At 40.9% G+C, this 21640-nt stretch overlaps 1 protein-coding gene across 1 annotated transcript in view; it reads left to right on the top strand.

The window, feature by feature from the left end:
* The window catches only part of PEAK1 (pseudopodium enriched atypical kinase 1), a 116916-nt gene that overhangs the window by 65279 nt on the left and 29997 nt on the right, over positions 1–21640 (top strand). The window contains exon 3 of the mRNA XM_074156047.1: positions 16832–20097. Coding sequence (XP_074012148.1) covers positions 16937–20097 — 3161 coding nt within the window. The 5' untranslated portion in view covers positions 16832–16936. The remainder of the gene's footprint in view (positions 1–16831; positions 20098–21640) is intronic.

Raw genomic sequence — 21640 nt, 5'->3', positions numbered from 1 at the left:
GTTCTTTGCTTCTAACATTATGTATTATAACTTTTCCCCTCCTCCTCTTTAAAATAAATAAATTGCTATAAATTGCACGTGCTCGTGTCCGTAAAGTTACTATATTAATTGAAGATTTGCAGTGCTTATTTAAAAGCTGGATTGTATTTTCTGTGTTGGAAGTTATTTGTTGGAACTTTGTAATTTATGGGTAGGTCTGCATGGCTGCATGTATTTCGGTAAACACTACACAAAAAAGAACCTCTTTCAGCCACCTGTGCCAGCCGAAGCGCTGCAGCAAGCGGCCATAGCCGCCCATGTCCACCACGGGCTTAAAATTTTGCTTTGCCCGTTCCCAGTGGTGAAATGTTCCCAGTGTCAGCACTGGTACAGCACACCCACTGCAAGGGCAACAGTGGGAACCGCTCCTGGAACCGTGGCTGGGGGCAAAGCCATGGAACCCCCCCATGGGCTCAGCAGCATCAGGTACCCAGAAGTGTCCAGCGGGTTTAGTACCTTGTTGCTGTCTATTCCCATAGACTGGTTCCTGTAGAGACATGTTTTACATATTCAGTAGGTTTAGATCTTTCACTGGGATATGCTGGCTGTCTAAATTATTTTTCCTGGGATTCATTACAAGTATAGCTTTTTTCTTTTTTTTTTTTAATCGTATCTTCTCCGTTTTAGTCGTCTTCTATCTAGTCACGTTTATTTTGCCTTTCTGCCTGTGACGTGTATGTCTTATGTAGAGCTCCATCTGAAGATCTCAGAAATATACCACCATATTTCATACTGGTGAATGTCTTCCTTTTTGTGTGTGTTTATAAATGTGTAACACACACTTCTCTGCTACTACAACATACAACCTATACAGGTGTGGGTTTAAAGAAGGTGCTACTTGTGTGACTTTAACGCCTAAAATACTACTATGCTTAACTTTCAGGTAGTGATTTCAATCTCTTTCGCAAATGTTTTGGGCACAGTAATTTTTAGGATCACTTTTGTGATTAGAAAAAGAGAACCGAAAGAGACAATGTCAACAAGCATGAAGCCATTTACTTGCAGTATTACATTTATCCCCATGCACTGCAATAATAATATAAAAGGAAAAGAATACTCTCAGTTGTGCTTTAGTTCCATTTGCAAAATTTTTCAGCCGGTCACCTGATGTATGACCCCTGAACGTGTGAGACTCACAACTTGGTTACCACTGTCAGGAAAGTCCGTACTCACCCGAGATGTGTTAGAGGCTGTTTAGCAGTACTGGTAATGCTGAAGCTGGGCACAACACTCCGATGTTTGCTTCTACAGGAAAACAAAGGTATTGTCCACACTGTTGTGGGATAACATCAAATCCATCCAAACAGCTTAAAAAAATTACAATCCTTGGACAATAGTAACTACAAGAGTTTTTGAATCACATTTTTGATAGGAAATTGGACTTGAAAAAAATTATCTGACAGATTTTCCTAATTTCTTTCTTTATGCTTTATTTTTAGAGTGTAAAAATAAATTGTGGCGCAGGAAATGAATCGGCATACCAAGCAGTGAGATTCTGGAGATCTTTTGAGACTTTCATTTGTCTACGGATCCTGAAATAGTAAAGGTTCACAGAAACTTGAGGCAGAATTTATTTTATTACTTTTCCATAGCCTCAAACTCATCCTTCCATCATACCCTATAAAACAAAAACCCTCACTCCAGTAGTGAACTTGCTGCTAGAGCTTCACATCTCCCTTAAAACTAGTTACCACCAAACGGCTCCGCTAAGAGGGAACGCACGGGCAGTAGGAGGAATTGGCTTTTTTCCTCCTTTAGCTCAGCACTGCAGACATTAAAGATGATGTTGCCTAATTTCAGTGAGCAGCCATCTCATTATCTCTGTGAAGTCTCTCTTCTGCTCTTTTCCTTCCCAGTTCTTATTTCTCCCAAGTTTTAGCATGTAATTAAAAGAGTACAGTGGCTGAAGAGTGAAAGCTGAATTTTTCCAAATGCTGTTACTTGTAAAATGTAATACATCGCCCACGCGTCCCAAAGCGGTGATTGAAGATCCCCTCTAATTTGTCTTACTTGAGATTTAAGCGAAATCATCTGCTGAGTGTTTCAGACTGTGTGCATTACGATTCATCCAGGCTTCTCTGAAAAGAAAAATGTGAAAATAAGACATGGTTAATGTACCAGTCTTTTATGTCTAGAGAACAAATTTAACATAGGACATTAGAGATACAGGCCTACAGTCTATCTTCTGACTACACAATGCTAATTAGCGTTACGAAACCATCCTTTTGTTCATCATGTTGAATTATATCAGAGTTGGAAGGATTCTCTGCTGGAACAGCAGTGCAGTGTGTTGGTACTGAAAGGCGTTTGGCAGAGCGCAGGGGGCTGGCAGCGGGACAGCAGCAAGGGGGGCGAAGCAGAAGCCCCACTGAACTGATGCCAGTGTCACTGGCTGCACCTGCTTCCCCACGCCAGCCGGTGTAAACGGGAGGGAGGGAGGTCAGACCAAGCTGCGTATTCTGAGAAACGCTGGTTTGTGTCTTTCCGCTCTTCTCTTTAGTCTTCTTGTCCCTGCAACACCGTATGAAAGTAAGGAAGTTATTTTATGTAGCAAAAATACTTGTATTAATATGTACCGAGAAACCCTGCCCGGTGCAGAGCAGAGCTGCTTCAGCTTCTCAGCGCGGGGACCAAGTCCTCCAACTGCGTACAGAGGCCATAAGCAGCTGATAAATATCCTATTATTGACATTTCGTAATTTAATAATTTTATTTTTACATACTGCATTCTGGCATCCAAACGTAGTTCTGCTGCCTTTATTGAGTTTGACATATTGCAGTTTCTATCAAAATTAAGGCTTTGAGATCAGTCTTAACACACTTGGTTTCAACAAAAGGCTTTTTAAAACAGCTGACTTAAAAAAAGCTGACACTTTTCTGAGCGGTTGTTATACGAGAAATTGAGCAGGGGGTACTTAAAACAGCCCCAGAAAGTGAAGTGAGCAGTGATTAATTTTCTAGCTACACCAAAAAATATTTCTACAAATCTCTGTGGAAATCCAAAAAATTAAACCTTGAATCTTTATGCAAATTGCTCAAACTGGTTTTTTCTGTTGAATGACTGCCTGATACTACTGCAAACCAAAAGGTTTGCTTTTTAAAATAGCTTTAAAATAAAACACTAATTCATTGTCCTCTCTTCCTCATGCCTTTATGTCTTTTTTTCCAGTCGCTGAAATTTAGTGAGCTATGAATAGGTAACTTCATTAACAAGTATAACATTAACAAGAAGCTAAATTAACTTATAAATATAGTATGCTTTAATTTAATTTTGTATGTTGCTGTACTGTTATTGAGAAACTAAAATGATAAAAATGCAGTATATATTATGTGGATTAGGCCTGGCGATAGGTCTGAAACTGATTTTAAGTAGGAAGGTGTTACTGAGTTGGCATGGGATGCTCTGCATTAATCTTTGTTGTAAAATTAGTCAAGGGTTTTTTTATAAGTAGTCTGAAAGAAAACGGAAATAGGGAAAGCGGGAAATCTGAGAGCAGAGATACTCGCCAATTACATCGAAAAAAGGCTTGAGCAAATAATTTGGATTTATTATGTGCAATTGTAAATGGGGAATGAAGAGTTTAGACCAGGTTTGCCTGACTCCACTGAGAGAAGCAAAGATCTTCAGCAGCTTGTGGAAGTCCTGACCACCCCATTCTGGATAACAGTCTGCACTTAAAAGGACAGTGCCTGGTCTGCACATTGTGGAGGAATCTGTTTCGAGGGTAGGAAGGGTTTGTTTCCACTGTGTTTGTCACTGGTATGAAGCTCCAGGAACACTGTGTTGTCTTTTGCAGAGCAACAGTCCAAGGGTGCTAATAACAATTCACAGAAGTCACTCGTGATTAAAGGTTTGAACAGCTTGCTTTACAGAGAAGACTTGAGAGGTCAATTTGCTCTTTTTTTTTTTATTAAAAAAAAGGCAAAGAAGAACCAATAGTATTGAAGGCAAAAGGAATGAGTAACACTGGTGGATAGCAGTTGCAATTACCATTGAAATTCACCATTTGACTAACAGTTGGGATCCCATATACTGTTTATAGAACGGTAACATATGCCACCATGTGTTATTAAGCCAAATTTAAGCCCATAACCTTGAAATCTGCCGTACAGATTTTTTTTGTCTGTATGAATTGCAAGATGAAGGACTGCAGAGAGCATGTACTCTCTGCTGTGGGCCGTACTTGGGAGACCTGGCGTACAACACATCACCTTCTCATGCACGCCACTGGGGAAGCAACATCGGAGGAGCAGGATTTAGATTCCCAAGCAGTTTTCTCATCAGATGGAGAGCTTCTTAGCATTGTTAACAAGTTTAGTTCAAAATGGCATAGTGAATACAACCTTCCTCCAAGGGGGCAGGCAGTACCAGCCTTTCGTATTTTCCTCGGGTTGGCAGTGACAGAATGTAATTGCCCTGGGTTCAGGGTGGTTTCTGTGAAATCCCTTCCTGCACGATGGTGGACTCGTAGCAGTCCTGTCTGCTAACAAAATACACTGTCAGAAAAACCTTGTTTGAAAGGCAAAGAATTCAGATGAGCGTGATTCTGCTTTTACCTTCAGCTCCCTGTAGATTAGTATTGAGTCATCTTAGCGGTACAAGACTAGAAAATTCACATTGTGTTTTTTTCTGGGTAGATAAAGCTTTGTATTTTTAGGATTCTGCCAAGCACAAGTAGCAAAATTTACGTTTGGCAATCAACTCCTCTAGGAAAACATTTATATCTGTAAAGAAGAACTAAAGAAAGAATTTAAGAGAACTATTTCTGAAAACAATCATTCGTGTTGATTTTCTTTCTCTTTCCTTTGCTAGAGCTTGTTTACAGTGCTCCAGTTCTGTTGTTTCATACTGTGTCCTGACCCAGGAATGAGCACTGGCTGGGTTTCAAGCTAGTTATTTTCAAGTATGATCAGCAGCCTCTTAATTAGTATCTGAGCACTCTGACAGCATGGCTCTTCGTAGGTGGAAGGAAGAGCTTCGTGGGGACCCTGGGCTGAGAGGAGGGGAGCGATGGCGGGGTGCCCCAGGCTGGACTCTGGGTGCTCTTGCTCTCTGTGAGGAGTCACCTCTGGTTTTTAAGTGGCCAGATGCAGCTGGATGCTCCCGCTGCCCACGGAGCAGCCTGGTTCTTAGGGGAGGGTTTGCCTGCCTGAAGTCAGCTTTCTCAGACACAGTAAGAGATTCCTTCTTTCCCTTTCATTGTCTTACAGCACTGGGGCAAAAATTACAGTGGTTTACATACCTGATGGGTTTAAACATCTATATTTGAAAATAAAGGCTATTTCCTCTCTTAATGAAGTAAACAGAGCAAATTTCCTAGCTGCAAAAAACAGACATTGGATGTAAAGATAAAAACTAATACAGTATTTACGTTACATTTCCTTTCTGATTCTGTCCTTGATTGATTATATTTAATGATGCCTTCACTGCATACCTCCTCCATGTATGGATTATTTTTAAGTACGGAATCAGATCTTGTGGGCTTAAATAAATTCCTAGTTTGTTTGTTTGTTCCCTGCCCTACATCATGGTTTTTTGGTAGCCTAAAAAGATGATACTGACTGTTAGATGCCCTGTGTTGCGCTGTTAGTCCTTTTCTGTCACCATGGAGGGATACAGCTGCATCACGGAGTCCCTCCCAAGGTGCCTGGAACACTGGTGTGTTGTGGACTGGGAAGATTTTGCAGGGGCTGTGATATTGCTAACTTGATAATCAGGCTAAAGAGCACAAAGACTTCGCCATCCCTGGAGGTATTCAAAAGACGGGGAGACGTGGTGTTTTAGCGACGTGGTTTAGTGATGGTTTTGTTAGTGTTAGGTTGATGGTTGGACTTGATCTGAATAAGTAAAAAAGTAAATTGTTGTTTCTTATGAATGCTAAAAGCGTGCAATTTCAGTATCTGCTAATTCCTCTCCTGAGTAAGACTTCACCTCTGATGGTGCTTTTTATCCCTAATAGCATTCTCATCAGTGGTGGCTTCCGGTTTTCTGGGGATGGATTGCAGGCAAAGCATAGGGCGTACCTAAGAATACCTCTTGTAAAGTGTCATTCTTGTTTTCGTTTTAACTTCAACACTAGTAAACAATAATATCTTTAACATTCTGCCTCAGAGCTCATCACTCATTTCATTGCTGTGGCTGATGACTGCAGATTAAAATTTCTTGCATTTATCATGCCTGGTAAAGTAGCATATTGGGATGAATAAATGACATACTAATTAGAAGAGTAGTTTGAGTGAGAACAAGCTGCTGGAAATAGTTTTGATGGCCAAAAAATTACCTGTAGCTAGTTTCTTAAGATTATCAAAGAGATCCTTAAATTAGAATGTCTGCCTTTGATCGTAGATGCAAGGAACAAGGCAAAATGATGGCACCAAGTGCGAGACGGTGGGAGGGGGTGGGTGCTGTGGAACGGGAAACTGAAGGAGTTTTTACAAAGATTCAAATCCTGGCTAGGCACTTGCTCCGCCAAGTAGCGAATGAGATAGCAGTATGTGACTTATTTTTATTTATATGAAAAGGAGGCTGGGGGGAGACCTTCTCGCTCTCTACAACTCCCTGAAAGGAGGGTGTAGCCAGGGGGGGGTCGGTCTCTTCTCCCAAGTCACAGGCGATGGGACAAGGGGAAATGGCCTCAAGTTGCACCAGGGGAGGTTCAGATTGGATATTAGGAAAAATTTTTATACTGAAAGGGTCATTAAGCTTTGGAATGGGCTGCCCAGGGAAGGGGTTGAGGCACCATCCCTGGAGGTATTTAAAAGATGGGTTGACATAGTGCTTAGAGACATGGTTTAGTGATGGTTTTTATCAGAGTTAGCTTGATGGTTGGACTCGATGATCTTAAAGGTCCCTTCCAACCTGGACAATTCTATGAATCTATATTTTCCACAATAAGCTAGTAACATATGTGACTTCCAAAGTTAAATTGTTTAGATTAGTTGTAGAGAAAAATACACACACACACACACACCCCGTTTTATATGATTTCTTTGTCATCTTATCCTGATTTTTCTGTCTTGTTGCATGACAACATTCAACCAGTACTGATCTTTTCTAAGACTTCCATCTGGCTTCCTTTCCTTTGTCATTACCACCATCTCATGCACTGCCATGGATTTGTGTGGATGGTTGCAAGATGTGCCAGTGTAACAGTCACTTGGCCCAAGCAGTTTATAGCCTGAGGTCCCAGTTGCCCAATATCAAACATGACTGTGTAGTCATAAAAATTAGAAATGAACACAACGAATGTTTTCAGGGCTGAGATATAAACCTGGCACACGAGTGACAAAACAGAGTGTGGGAGAAGAGAAGAGGAGATAATGGGATGTTGGTATTATTTCATCATCTAGTTATTTTGCTGTATTAAACTAAAACCACTGAAAGTAAAGAGTAGGATCTCATAAAAAGGAAAAAACTGAATCATGTTGTTATCAAAAAGATGAATTTTGACAAGAGCATTGCCAAAGGAAGGCTTATGTAGGTGAAATCCTAACCAAAAGGGATGTGCCATGGAGAGGTGGAAGGGATCCATAGTGCAGGTTGGATAGAAGAGTGTAGACCAGGAATCTTTAAGACAATGACTTGTATTCCGTGGTTCTTCGGTGCCTCAGATGTGGTGAAGCGGGTGAAGGGGATCTGTGAGGAGACTGACAAGAGGAGCAGGATGTCAGGAGGTAGGGACCTGGCACACCACGTGGTGCCAGGGAGCGTGTGGGGGTGAAACAGCGCTGACTGCCGTCCCACCCCGACCCCAGCAGCATCCCTGGCCTTCCCGCTGCCCAAACCCTCTACAGGGACAATGAAGGAATAATCTGGTAATGAGTGAACTTTCTTCTCAACTCAAATAGTTAATGCTCTGTTGAAGCACTGAAATGGGAAGGTTTGGATTTACCCCACCACCCCAGTGCCAGTGTCTCCTCCTATGTATAAATGTCTAATTGTCTTCTGAATCCAGCTGACCTCCTGGCCTCAGTCAGCTTGTTGCAGGAAGCATTTTATATGGACTCATTTTCTTTTTACTGATTTAAATAATGCTGCATTGGGTTTTTGCTCTTTTATTTATTTTTTTTTTTTGAGACAGACACTGAATGGGAACACCCAGTCTATCTTCTTTATGTGATGGATCACTTAATATCATATCATTTCATTTGTCTCAATTCTGAACTAAACTATCCTAATCTTTTTGTTTCACTTAATATGGAAAGCTTTTCATCCCTTAAAATATTTTTGTGGTTGTTTTATGCTGCGTTTCTTCCTGCGATGTCATAAATAGAACTGAACGGAATATTCAGTAAATCATGTCATTGATTTTGTTACACCGAAAGCGTGTAATCTGCTGGTTGCCTTGCGTATTCTGTTGCACTATTTGCATGTCCTGCAGTTAGTCATTTGTGACAACTTCTGAAAAACTTCAAATAAAATTGCGCCATTTCTCTTTTGTCCATTTTGATGATGACAAAAACACGTCCCATTCATGGTGTGCTTAGCTCCTCACTGTTCTGGCTCCCATGAGAAGGGGCCACATAATTTTATGTGTAGCTCGGCCACCTGGTTCTCAAGTTCTTGGCTTTACACCATCCATCCCTGCTGTGCTGTTGCTCTTAATTTATCAGTTATTTTTAATATCTCGTCTCTTACAATGGCTGACAGTGGTTTATTTTCTAACTTAACACTCTCAAGTCGTTAATAACTCATAAGGATCTTGGGGAGGGGGTCGAGACTGATGGAGAGTGATCATCTGGCTTCTCTGCAGTGTGTTATCTTCTGCATTAGAGCTGACTTCTCACACCGCCTGCAGTCCACTCTCTCAGAAGTTTTCTGCTCCTGATGCTACTGGGGTTTCTTTGGCTGCTTTTTACTAAGATCTTTCACATCCTTTCTAATGCTATTTTGTATTTTCTGTCCACAAGTTACTTTGCAAACCTGAAATTGATACAGTTTTGGCAACTGCGGGTTTTGCTGCATCAGGGGTTCAGGCTAAAGCTCTTTGGAGCCAGAGGTTGGAGTAGTCCAAGGGAGAGAGTTTTAAGTAAATTGAAGTTGCAGAATTGATGGATTCAATAATACAGTGATGATACACAGTGTTTTCACTCTTCAAGCTGTGCTCAGCAGAAGGATAACCACAGCCATTACCGGGTTTTGTAACTGTAGGAGCAGTGTAATGTTTTCCAGGTATTCCATTGTTGTTTATTGTGAATACATTCTGGAGAGGTTTAGTAAAGGTTATTCTTCTAGATGTTTTCATGTGCTTAAATAACAGGCAAAAAAGATCAAAGGGCAGGATTTCAAGGGAGCCCAGGAAAGGTAAGTTGAAGATAATTAGATTGGTCAAGGTATAGTCGTACTGGTGCACTTTTAATGTGCTGTGAAGGGCTTAATTTTCGTAATTTTGCTAAACAGAGTTGGGACAAATTTAAATGCACTGAAATTGAGGATATATTTTTTTTTAATTATCATTATCATGCTTGTTCCTGTCAGCTGATGCGCTTGCCCTTAATTTGCTGCTAGGTCTTGGAATGTTGTACACAGCCCTTTTTAGGAAGCAAGGTAAACAAGCTATTTATAAGTCTGACTTATCTTATGCGTTTTCCTTTTAAATAAGTAAAAAATGAAAAGTAATTTTCTGTGCAAGTAAAAAGTATCCCTAAAGAATATACTGTGCAGCATTGTCTGAATTATCATACAGTACCGTGTCCAGCTTTGGAGTCCTCAGCACAGGAAGGACAGGGACCTGTTGGAACGGGTCCAGCAAAGGGCCACAAAGGTGATCAGAGGGCTGGAGCACCTCTCCTGTGAGGACAGACTGAGAGAGCTGGGGTTGTTCAGCCTGGAGAAGAGAAGGCTCCGGGGAGACCTTATAACGGCCTTCCAATATCTGAAGGGGGCTACAGGAGAGATGGGGAGGGACTCTTGATCAGGGACTGTAGCGACAGGCTGAGGGGTAATGGTTTTAATTGAAAGAGGGGAGATTGAGATGAGATATTAGGATGAAATTCTTTGCTGTGAGGGTGGCGAGACCCTGGCCCAGGTTGCCCAGAGAAGCTGTGGATGCCCCATCCCTGGAGGTGTTCAAGGCCAGGTTGGGTGGGGCTTGGAGCAACCTGGTCTGGTGGGAGGTGTCCCTGCCCATGGCAGGGGGGTTGGAACTCGATGGTCTTTATGGTCCCTTCCAACTCTAATCATTCTATGATTCTATAATCATTATGATATCATATATATGTCTGAATGGTCATTATAAATTTAAGCTTTATTAATGTGACATGATGATTTTTTCCAAAAAGAAAATGTATATATTTTTTTAATAGTTTTCTGCAGTTAAGAATCTTTTCTTGTTATTGGAACTCAGAAGAGTTTGTATTTAAATACATGCCTTGGCTGATCTACTGGGCCTCAACACCAAATGTGAGATGAGAGCTTGTCCTTATTATTGTTTTTTGTGTTCTCAATGTGATGATGCAGAATCTAATCAGATTACCTGGGCAGATCCTGGGGATATTTCTTGCCTTTTCCCTGCTCTGTGGCATTATCTGCTTGGGTTAGGTAAATTGTAAAGAAATGCCTGTTTTCCTCTGAAGCATTACAGATTGTCTAGCCCTAGGCAGGTTTTTGCTCCTGTTCATTGGTTATTCTATCATGTTTTATTCTTACAGGGTTTAGGTAGAAAAAACATTCACTCACTTAGTTTTATGAAATATCTATATAATTTAAACTCTTTTTAAACGAGGGAAAATATAGCGTGGGAGGTGAAAACCGGAAATAGAAGTTGTTTTGCTGATTGTTTCACACTCTCTTGCAGCAAGTTTGCAACTAGGGGTTGTTTTTCTCCTTCGTTCTCCCTGTTCTACCTCAGGGAGATGTGATTCAGTCGTCCTCTCCATCCATCGTACCCCTTCTGTAGCGTAGTGCCACGGTGCTGAAGAGTGGTTCTAAAGTTGTCAACTTTTTAGTCTAGGTCATTGCCTCCCAGCTATCCACTGCAGATTCACTGCGTTCTCCGCAGAGCTGTCGTTTGATGGCCTTGGACAGTTACCAGGGCACCGAGTTCCGACTTCCAGTTCTGACTGGAAGGAAGAAAGAAAATCTATCTGTGAAAAGATAGAACTTCTCTTTTTTTAACAGAAAGGATAATGTCTGGCATTTATGGAAATTTCCATCTGTTCTATCTGCCACAGTCACAGTTCTGGCCTGTTACAACAATGATCCAATATTTGGTGAATATTAGTCCACTTTGGGAATAAAATTGTGGTAGTCCATAATGCCATTTGTCACTATTTAATTTCCCATTTTTTTCCCAGCATACCTCATGGGAAGTAAGTGCTGTGACTGAATAGGGCATCACACTTAAAAGTCACAGTCTGTTTCTTCATCTTTCACCAAATTGTGAGTCACTGTTCCTCTCCACAAAAATCTATATTATAAAACACTCATTTACCTTTGTGAAGTGCTGCGAGCTCTGTGAGCGAGCTACTCACATTTTTTAATATTGACACTTTAGCTTTTATTTCACAATTCTGCTGTGGTACGATACGGCATCTTTCCTTTTTTTTTTTTTTTTTCCTTTTTTGTTTGTTTTCTCTTGCTTGATTTACATGTCATTAATAACTGCAGCAAGATTATTCAAAGCGCAGTGCTTCCAGGTACTGAATGTTAACAAGTGTGTTTCTCAACATGCCTTCAAACTGGGACCGTGATTCCCTGCCTGTGAAGCTCTTCTCTCTGCGTTGTGTTTCGTGTATCCAACAGATGTTGCGGTTCACTTCACTTGGGGTTTTGCTTTCCTTTGAAGTTGGACAAATGATGTAAAATTTAAGAAGACCGTTTTTTTTTATGGTGTGAAGGATAAAAAAACCCTAATTAGAACATGTGACATTTGGTTTTGGTCCTAGTTATCTGTAGTCCTGAGACGGTAAGTCTCGACACTCTCTGGGAGATGGAGCCTTTCTACAGCCCATTGCCAGCCAAGCAGGACCGTACATGTGAGGCAACGTGGAGCATTTCAGTTCTTCCAAAAAGTCTCTTAAAAAATGTTTACAATTATATTAAAGTTTAAAAGAGGCAGAAATCAGATCCTGGCAAAGGATGATTACCACTTTACTCTTGCTCTGACGGACTCGCGCTGTTGTTTATGATGATGGGTGACTGTCCAGCTCCCCATAAGCGCTTCAGACCAAACCCCAAAGCCGTAGCGGTTTTGTGGTGCTTGGGCACTCCTGTATAGCACACCTAGGCTGGATTCCCACTGGGGAGTTTTGCAGTCTGAGGAGGTGCCTGTCAATGGCGAGAGGTTCGTGGGCTGTTCAGTAGCAATTAAGATAAGAAGGCTGATCAATGCAATTTGTGCTGCAGCATAAAAACTGCAGGCCCGTTTTCACGGATAGCAATGCTAAAGCTAAATGCCTGTTCCCTGGAGGGGGACACACAACAGGAAATCTGTACCAAGTATCTGGTGAGCTAAGAGGAGATCAAAGAGTGATAGTGTTACAGTTACAGATGAGGAAATGCACACTTGTGGGTATTGCTCAGTAATACAGCAGGCAGTCATTTAAGGGGAGTTTTTTTGCAGCATACAGCATTGAAAACACATGTCTAATAGGTGCATTCATTTTAATATGCTCATTCATTGAGCAGGCCTGATTAATTAGTGCGTGTCACCATCTGGTACTTACTGAGACTATTCATTTTTAAAATGTTGAAATTGTAGGGAATGTTGCACACCAATTAAGTTCCTTTTAATTGGATTATGTTAGTATAAAGTATTACTGGAGAAGGCCTTCATTGTGATTCAGCCAACATGCATCTAAGGGAGACCCGCCAGCCTGAAATTACTTAGAACAAAGGCAAAATGCCTGAAATGCATGTTTATTACTATCTTTGTGCTCAACAAAGATGATGTCCACAAATAAGAGCCATAAAAATACTTCTGCATTTCTATGCAAGGTTCAGTTTCCTGACATGAGGTTATCTCTGCTGATTATTCATCTCTGCACTGCAACTCTCAGTCTGTCATCTTCTCCCTCTGACCTGGAAAGTGAAATACACTTTCACCTTTCTGTTTGTTTGATATTAATTTAACAGAGCCAGACTGAGCCCTCCGGTGTGCAGTTGTGTATCTGCTGAAATGAGGAGCATTATTCTCATTTACACAAAGAGTGATTTGGCCTTTAAAGCTGATAAACTGTCTGTGCTGACTCAAGCATTTAGTGAATGGAGTATCACGATCTGCTGGCTGCAACACCACATTAGGAGCAGAACTTGTCTGTCTGTACTTGTTCCTGTCACTGACTCACTTGGTGAATTTTAGTTCCTTAGCGTCACCGCACTGCGGTGTTTCCGTGTATAAATCGTGAATAGTTCTGTTTATCAACTCACGTAAAAGGCTTTGAGATAGAGGGATGAAATGCACAATGTTGATATTACATATTTACTGTTAGTGCTTTCTTTAGAAGCCTAATGCTGGTTTGTATTTAATGTCTGAGGTTGTTCTTGCCTTGATTTTGTGGCAATTCAGTATCTTCAAGTAAGTTCTGTCATCGGCACTGCTCATTTCAGAAGACCAGGAGCTCTGCAGAGCACACATTCCCCTTCCTTAGCAGTTACATGGACCGTCATGGAAGCGGGGAAGTTACAGAAGGAGATACCCGATCATTAGAGCAGCTTAAGAGATCTGATGCGTGACTGCCTGGATCTCTTGTTGGCCTTCTTTGTTTCGGAGAGTAGGGTAAGAATCTAGAAATGAACGATATCAGGGTATTTTTTTCTTGTTGTATTTGTGTGCTTTTTCATTGGACCTTCAATGGACTCTGCTGCCCCCTGCCAAGATGTAGCTGCTGTTAACAGCATGGAAGCAATAGCCTGAACATGTGAAGAATATTTTACATTTTTTAACACTGAAAGAAGATAATTTCTCTTATCCCTCATAGTCACTCCCATATAATTATCACTCATAATAGGGAATCTGTAATTGAAACAGTAAATATATTTTCTTTAAAGGGAGAGAGACACATCAAAAAATTACTTTTAGTTGGATAGAAATTAAGAAACTGCCTGAATTTTTATTTTTTTTAGAATGTAAATACTTGTTTAGACATATTAAGGTCACTATGAATTTCGTCTGTAATAGCACAGAGGTGCTTCTAATTTAAAAGTATGAAAATAAGACAACATTGGGATTCTTTGGGTTGTTTTCTTAAGATACATTTCCTCTCATCTGAAGGTGCGTATTTCCTCTCTCTGCCCCTGCCTGCAGCTGTACCAGCACGGCACAGGAACCGCTCATCCTGCATGTGCCGAAGCCCATTGGAAACCCAGCTGTAGTTTACAAACCTGAGAAGTCAGTGGCTCATCCGCTTCAGAGACTGTGTGAAAAAATCATGTTAGAGAGCGTGGTCATGATTAAACCATTTCCACTAGGTGCTGAAGAGAAAAAAAATCTTTAGAATGTTTTTACGTGTTTTATGTATTTTTCTGTGTACAAGTTACGTGTCTGCATTTACACAGATATGTTAACATATATTTTCTTTTTAAGCTGAATTGCTGCAGGTGATACTCCTGGGAGGTGGGATGTATGTTTGCGCAGAGCTATGACCATGCCGTAGTTTTCACTCCGACTGGAGCGCGTTGCGTTGTGGTCCTGCTAAGTTTCCTGTAGTTCAAATTCATAGCGCTCATTTGGGTCAGAGGAAACCTGATCAGTATCAGTGTATCTGAGCAAATGGGAGTGAGTACAGCCAGTGGTAAAAAAACGGAGTCCTAGGAAGGTGTGCAATAGAGGGCTTTCTCATTTCTACCCCAGTGTTAAGAGCAGCAGATGCTTAGCCTGGAAGGCCATAAAGCTGTCTGCTTTGTGATAGGATTCTAGAGCAAGTGCAGTTTACACAATTTCAGAGAAATAATATCACCCAGTTAAATCTTAAAAACCACACACATATGCACTTATCTTTTGTTTAAATTGTTTGTTCAGAGGTTTTATGTAATGGAGAAATACATTTTCCAAGAAAACATTTAGTTTAGATTCCCATTAGTGTAACTTTACTCCTTTTATTTGTTAAATACATGAAAAGAAGTAGCTAACCAGAGTATAAAATTGTAGTATGTGTGCACACACACCTTCTCTCTCTCTCACTCTGATTTTAGTAGAATTACTTCTTAATTTAATTTTTCTGCGTATAATATATGAGCTTGCAAAGCGTTGAAGCAACAAATCTTGGCAAAGAACAAAAAAATACAAAGGCATTTTACTCTGTATATATGAAGCAAAGGCTGAAAGTTCGGGCAAATCTCTCTATCTGGCAGATTTTCTCTCTCTGACGTCATACAGAGAAAGCTTTTGGCACTGACTTTTTGGCAAAAGGCTTTGTCTGGAAACATATTTAGTCAGCATATGAAATATGATAGCCCTGGTACAGCACGGATGTGTCTGAAGATAGTCTAATAGAGTTAGACTTCAGCCCCATCTGGTGTTGGAACAGGACTGCTATAGTGGAGTTTTCCAGCGTAGGACAGCCCTGTGCCAAAACACCGAGCCGTACGTGAGGAGACTGACAAATTCAGACAAGTGTCAGTTTTACTAATGGTTTCTATTGTTTGCTACATTGATGAAAACCAGTTGTGCCCGTGGTGAATTCCAGCACAGCCATCCTGCTGCTGAGTTCCTAACCACGGGCTCAATAGGAGCTGCAGCTTTAACTGAGTGAGTTTATTAATACTCTTTCAGTGTACCTATGTGAACAGCAAGTATATTTTCACCCGAAGCCTGCAAGAATATAAAATTACTGATTTTCAATGCCTGTGTTTACAGAAGTAGCAGTGGACACACAGATTCTTTCACCCTCAGTAAAATGTCTCCAATAATTTGAGTTATGCAACAGTGACAAGGAGACCAGAGTTGTGGATTTGGCTTAGAAGGCTTAAAATCTTCAGGCATTAATTCATTAAACTCTCAAATCCTGGATACTCCAGTAACTATAAAGCACAGCAGATTCATGTTTGGTTTTGACTTAAGGCTGATCGTTTCAGGAAATAAAGAGATTCTCTTTGAAAGAGATTTTCAATTCTTTTTCAGTTGTTATTTCTGGGGGAGTTAGGTAGAGAAGCTACATGTGAAACAAATCAGGGACTAAAAATCCATAGTGTTGTTTGGAGGATATAGGAATGGTTTATTGCCGCTATTGTAAGCTAAAGGAGAAGGAACAGGGACTTTTCTAGAAAGGTTTCACCAGCATTTTTATCTGACTTTTCCAAGATTGCAGCCCAGCCTCTCCACTTAGAATTTGACTCTGATGAAAAAAGTGCTAGAAGGGCAGAGTTTGGAATTGCTTGAACAAATTTTGTCGCTTAAGCTTAGCTCGTTCACATTCGAAGCTAAAACAAATGATCTCAATTGCATTTAAGAGAGTTTAAGTAGTTATGTTGAAAGCAATGTGCGCTGGTCTTTGGTTTTATATCCTCTTCCTAGTGTTTGTTTTATTGGTCAAAATGAAAGGTCACTGGTCCTGAACTAGAGGAGAGAACTATTCTAAATTCTCAGTCACTGCCACTTCTCTCTTTCTCTGCTTTCAGCAGCGCAGGGCCTAGCTGCCAAAGTTTTAATTCTTTATGTATGAGAAGACCGATATTTGCAACTTTTTTTGCATTTCAGTTACATAGTTCTGTAAATTTATGTAAAAAGAGCTATGACATCAGCAAAAGGCTATTTGCTTATTCCGAGTTGTTCACAGTGGAGAAAACGTAAGCATAACGATCAACCTGATTTTTCCCCCGATTTTTCTTACTCTCATTCTCTTTTGTGTTTCAGAATGATCACTGCTCAGAACAGTAGCCATCCTAAGTGAACCAAGTGGAAACATATGGATGAAATTCTTACCATGCACTGAACAGCACAGCACAAAGCTCTGGGAAAATGTCTGCTTGCAACACTTTCACTGAACACGTCTGGAAACCTGGTGAATGTAAGAACTGCTTCAAGCCCAAAAGCTTGCATCAGTTACCCCCCGTATCTGAAAAAAAGCCCCTTTCGCATGGAAATCTGAAACCCAATGCAAACCAAAGTAACAGCCATCGCGGGAGAAACACAGGGAATTTCCGACCGCCTGTGGCAAAGAAACCCACGATAGCTGTGAAACCCACCATGATGGTAGTGGATGGGCAGGGTGTATGTGGCGAAATGAGCACACAGGATCATTGTGAGAATAAGTCAGTGCCTGCAGGTTGGAACCGAAACAAAGCTGTCCTGAACAAAAAACCACTGAACAACAATAATAACGAGGATGAAATTGAAGGTTATAGCCAAGTTCATAGGCCGTATGGCAACAATGAGGGTGTAGGTAAGATACCAAATAACAATAATAATGGACTGACAGAAGTTTTGAAGGAGATTGCGGGTTTGGATACCACACCTCAGCTAACTGGAAATGAAACGAACTCAAGAGAAACCTTCTTGGGAAGAATAAATACTTGTTACAAAAGATCGTTAGAAAGAAAGATCCCTCCAAGCTGCATGATGGGTGGAATGAAGGATTCACACAATAAGCACGTTATTCTGAGTGGAAGCACTGAAGTAATAAGTAACGAAGGTGGACGTTTCTGTTACCCAGAGTTCTCTAGCGGCGATGAGAGTGAGGATGACACGTTTTTTGGCAGCATGCAAGAAGAGCACGAGAGCTGGGATGAAAGTGATGAAGAGTTGCTAGCAATGGAAATTCGTATGAGGGGCCAACCTCGCTTTGCTAATTTTAGAGCTAACACCCTGTCTCCTGTTCAGTTCTGTGTTGACAAAAAATGGAACACTGTGCCCCTTAGAAACAAGTCTCTCCAGCGGATCTGTGCAGTAGATTATGATGACAGTTATGATGAAATTTTAAATGGTTACGGGGAAGAGACTGTGATTTTTTATGGGCAAGAGAGCATGCAGAGCATGGTATCTTCTGATTCTACGTCTCCTGATTCTTCTTTGACAGAAGAGTCTCGTTCTGGAACAACCAGCAGTTCTTCTCAGAAGCTCTGTAATGGAGCGTTATCTCCTGGTACTCCTCAGGACCTCAAATTGATTGAACCAGAATATGAAAGTCTTTGTGATAATCAACAAGTGAAGGATGTGTCAAAAGCTCCCAGAAACGTTTCGAAAAGTCTAGAAACTCACAAGGCAGTCCTTGCGCTTCGACTGGAAGAGAAGGATGGCAAAATTGCTGTGCAGACTGATAAGCAAGAGAATAAAAGTTCTTCAGATGCTGCTGGGCCATCTGTAACTATAAATTTGGTGCCTGTGGAAGAGCAAGCTAAGCCGTACAGGGTGGTGAATATGGAACAACCAGTTTGTAAGCCATATACCATAGTAGATGTATCAGCCGCCATGACCAATGAATGTAAGGAGAATCAGACTGAAACCTCAGAAACCAAAAATACATCATCTACCCCAAGCTCACCAGTAACTCCAGGCACACCTAGTACATCCTCTGCAGCATCACCTCTACGAGTCAATGCTAATCTGAAAAAATCCAGTGCAATCAGATATCAAGAAGTGTGGACTTCTAGTACTAGTCCAAGACAGAAGATACCTAAGGTGGAGTTAATTGCTAACAGCTCAGGACCTTCTGTTCCTCCCAGGAAGACAAGCCACAAGTCAGCTCCTACTTCACCTACAGCTACAAACATTTCTTCAAAAACTATCCCAGTTAAGTCTCCTAATTTATCAGAGATAAAATTCAACAGCTACAATAATGCTGGCATGCCGCCTTTTCCCATTATCATTCATGATGAGCCCACTTATGCTAAGAGTTCCAAAAATGCTATTAAAGTTCCTATCGTAATCAATCCAAATGCATATGATAACCTGGCTATCTATAAAAGTTTTCTCGGGACCAGTGGAGAGCTGTCCATCAAAGATAAAACTACTAGTGTCATAAGCCACACCTATGAAGAAATAGAAACAGAAAGCAAAATGACTGAAGCCATAGGAAGTAAACCCACTGAACTTCCCCAAGCGAAGGGGGTGACCAATAGCTCTGAATGCAGGCTGGGCTCCGTGGCTCAAAAGGTCCAAGAGTTTAATAGCTGTCTCAGTAAAAGTCAGATATCACCGCAGAGAAGTCATAGTTCTGACCACAGCTCCCCATCAAGAGTTCAAAAGACAACACAAGAGCCTGCAGCAAAAATAGACGTAACACCAGAGGCTTCTGTTGGCAGCAGCGGCGGCAGAGAGAATGCAAGCACGGTGCTTTCACAGATTGTGGCTTCCATCCAGCCTCCGCAGTCTCCTCCAGAAACGCCTCAGTCCGGACCCAAGTCTTGTAGTGTAGAAGAACTGTATTCCTTACCCCCAGATGCAGATGCTACTAAGAACACCCTGGTACGACCCAAATCTCTGTTTACGTCACAGTCTGAAATAGAGTCATCCAAGACAGTGGAAAACGCTGCCATTAAAATGCAAAAGGATTCACTTTCACAGCCAGTTGCCACTCACTCCCCAAAGCCAGTGAGAGCTATCCTAAATACCACAAGTCCCAAAACAGAGCAAGCACCGCCGTTTCCTCCTCCACGGTCCACTTCTTCACCCTATCATGCGAGTAACTTGTTGCAAAGACATTTCAGCAATTGGACCAAGCCAAACAGTCCTACCAGGTCGACGGAGGCCGAGTCCATCCTTCATTCGGAAGGTCGCCGAGCTGCTGATGCGAAACCCAAACGCTGGATATCGTTTAAGAGCTTCTTCCGCCGTAGAAAAACTGACGATGAGGAAGACAAAGAGAAAGAAAGAGAGAAAGGAAAATTGGTGGGTCTTGATGGAACTGTTATCCATATGCTCCCCCCTCCGCCAGTTCAACGTCACCACTGGTTCAGTGAGGCAAAGTCAGACTCCAGCGAGAAGCCATCGATTGTTTTCATGTATAGATGTGAACCGGCCCAACCCGAACTAAAGGCTGATCACAAGAGTGCAGCGGAGTCTGCTATTGCCGATGCGCTGGCCAAAGACAAAGAAGAAACGCAGGAAAAGTCTCTGGAGAGCTCTGAACAGAAAATAGCGAGCCATTCATCACCACCTCAGATTCCCAGGAAAATCCCCAGGTAATCTGCTCCTCTTTTTTAGTCACTTACGCAGTTGTGAACTGTCCTGTATAAACTGCTGAGAAAGGGAGAAATTAAGGAGTTTTATTGCATTAAGTGTAATTTTTTCAAGGTATATTTATTTTAGGGAACTTAAAGCATATTTTTAAAATATTTGCATTACACTGGATATCCTAAAAGATTTTAGAAATTACTAGAAACAGGACCTGAAATTTTGAGTTTGTATTGCAGGTTCACTAGTAGGTCACAATAGCCATGTTACATTCAATCAGATACATTTTCCTGAACTTCTAGCTTAAGGAAGTGTTCATGTGTTACAGAAAACTAAAGAATTTCTCTGCAGAAAGAGAAGGAAACTTTTGAAAAGTATAATAGAAATTAAAAGATCTGTGACTCACAAAAGGTGATGTGCTAACTTTGTCTCATATACCCAAGAATACAAGAGATGCTAATTAACTTGATGCTACTCTCCAACATCACTGCATCACTCCCAAAATAAACCATGTAAAAAAGTAATAACAGAGTTTGATTATCTATAAAATAATTTATCTCTGTTTCGCAAGGCCTGTAGCGATGAATATACTTTGTCCCCTAACGTTATTAGACTCAGCAGAGGCGGTTGCTCCATTTCTGCCTGACAATTTTGTTCAGTAATTTAATTTATTATTTTTTTTTTAATTTTTTTTATAATTTACTAAAACAATTCGTTATTTCAGTTTCTGTGAAAGTATTTGGCCAGCAGATATTTATTCTACTCCTGTAAGTTTCTGGTAGTTGAACATTTTAGGCCTGTCTGTTGGTTTAAAGGTCTGTTTGTTCCCTTATCGAGGGTACACGTGCTTTCTTGCTTGTCTCTGAACACAAAGAACCATGTTTATTTCCAGATATGCTTTGTTTTCAACATATCCCTGAGCTCCTACCGCTCGTGACACTGAATAACCAATGAGGGCTGGAGACGTTTGTTGCACTCAATCACGTGGGCATTTCACCGAGTACAGACTGCAGCTGTGGCTGTATTAAAATATGTCTTCCAATGATAATATACAAACCAATCCCGATGTTATTATACAAAGCAATTCCAAAATAGCTTCAAACTTGCATTGTTTAATTCATTATAACAATAAATTAGTGGTAGGAAATTAAAAATTCTGTAAAGTTTGAGCTATGTGTGAGCCTCAGAAAATGCATCGTGGCAGTGTCCTTTGGTTTTCTTTCTCCATTGTCTGTACAAGACAGTTGCAGTAATTTTTAGTTAAAATGGTTTTAAAGTTGACTTAATGAAATCAGTGCGAGCAGAGTTTTGAGTTTACCATAAACTGACTGCTGCTTGTCTTAAAGTAAAATAACTATGTCTTAAACTAACCAAGAGTGACCATTTGCACCAAGTGTAATTAAATCATTTTTAAATCACATCTTGGGAACACTGATACAGCATTCTCATGAAGATCAGGACAACTTTTCAGACTGTTTGCCTTTTGTCAGATGTGGACAGCTCTGGGTTTCGTCATGTAAGGTGGTGATGGGGTTTATCACAGTATGATGT

This window comes from Numenius arquata, chromosome 11 (assembly GCF_964106895.1).
Source record: "Numenius arquata chromosome 11, bNumArq3.hap1.1, whole genome shotgun sequence".
NCBI lineage: Eukaryota > Metazoa > Chordata > Aves > Charadriiformes > Scolopacidae > Numenius > Numenius arquata.
This window is presented reverse-complemented; position numbering and strand designations above follow the sequence as displayed.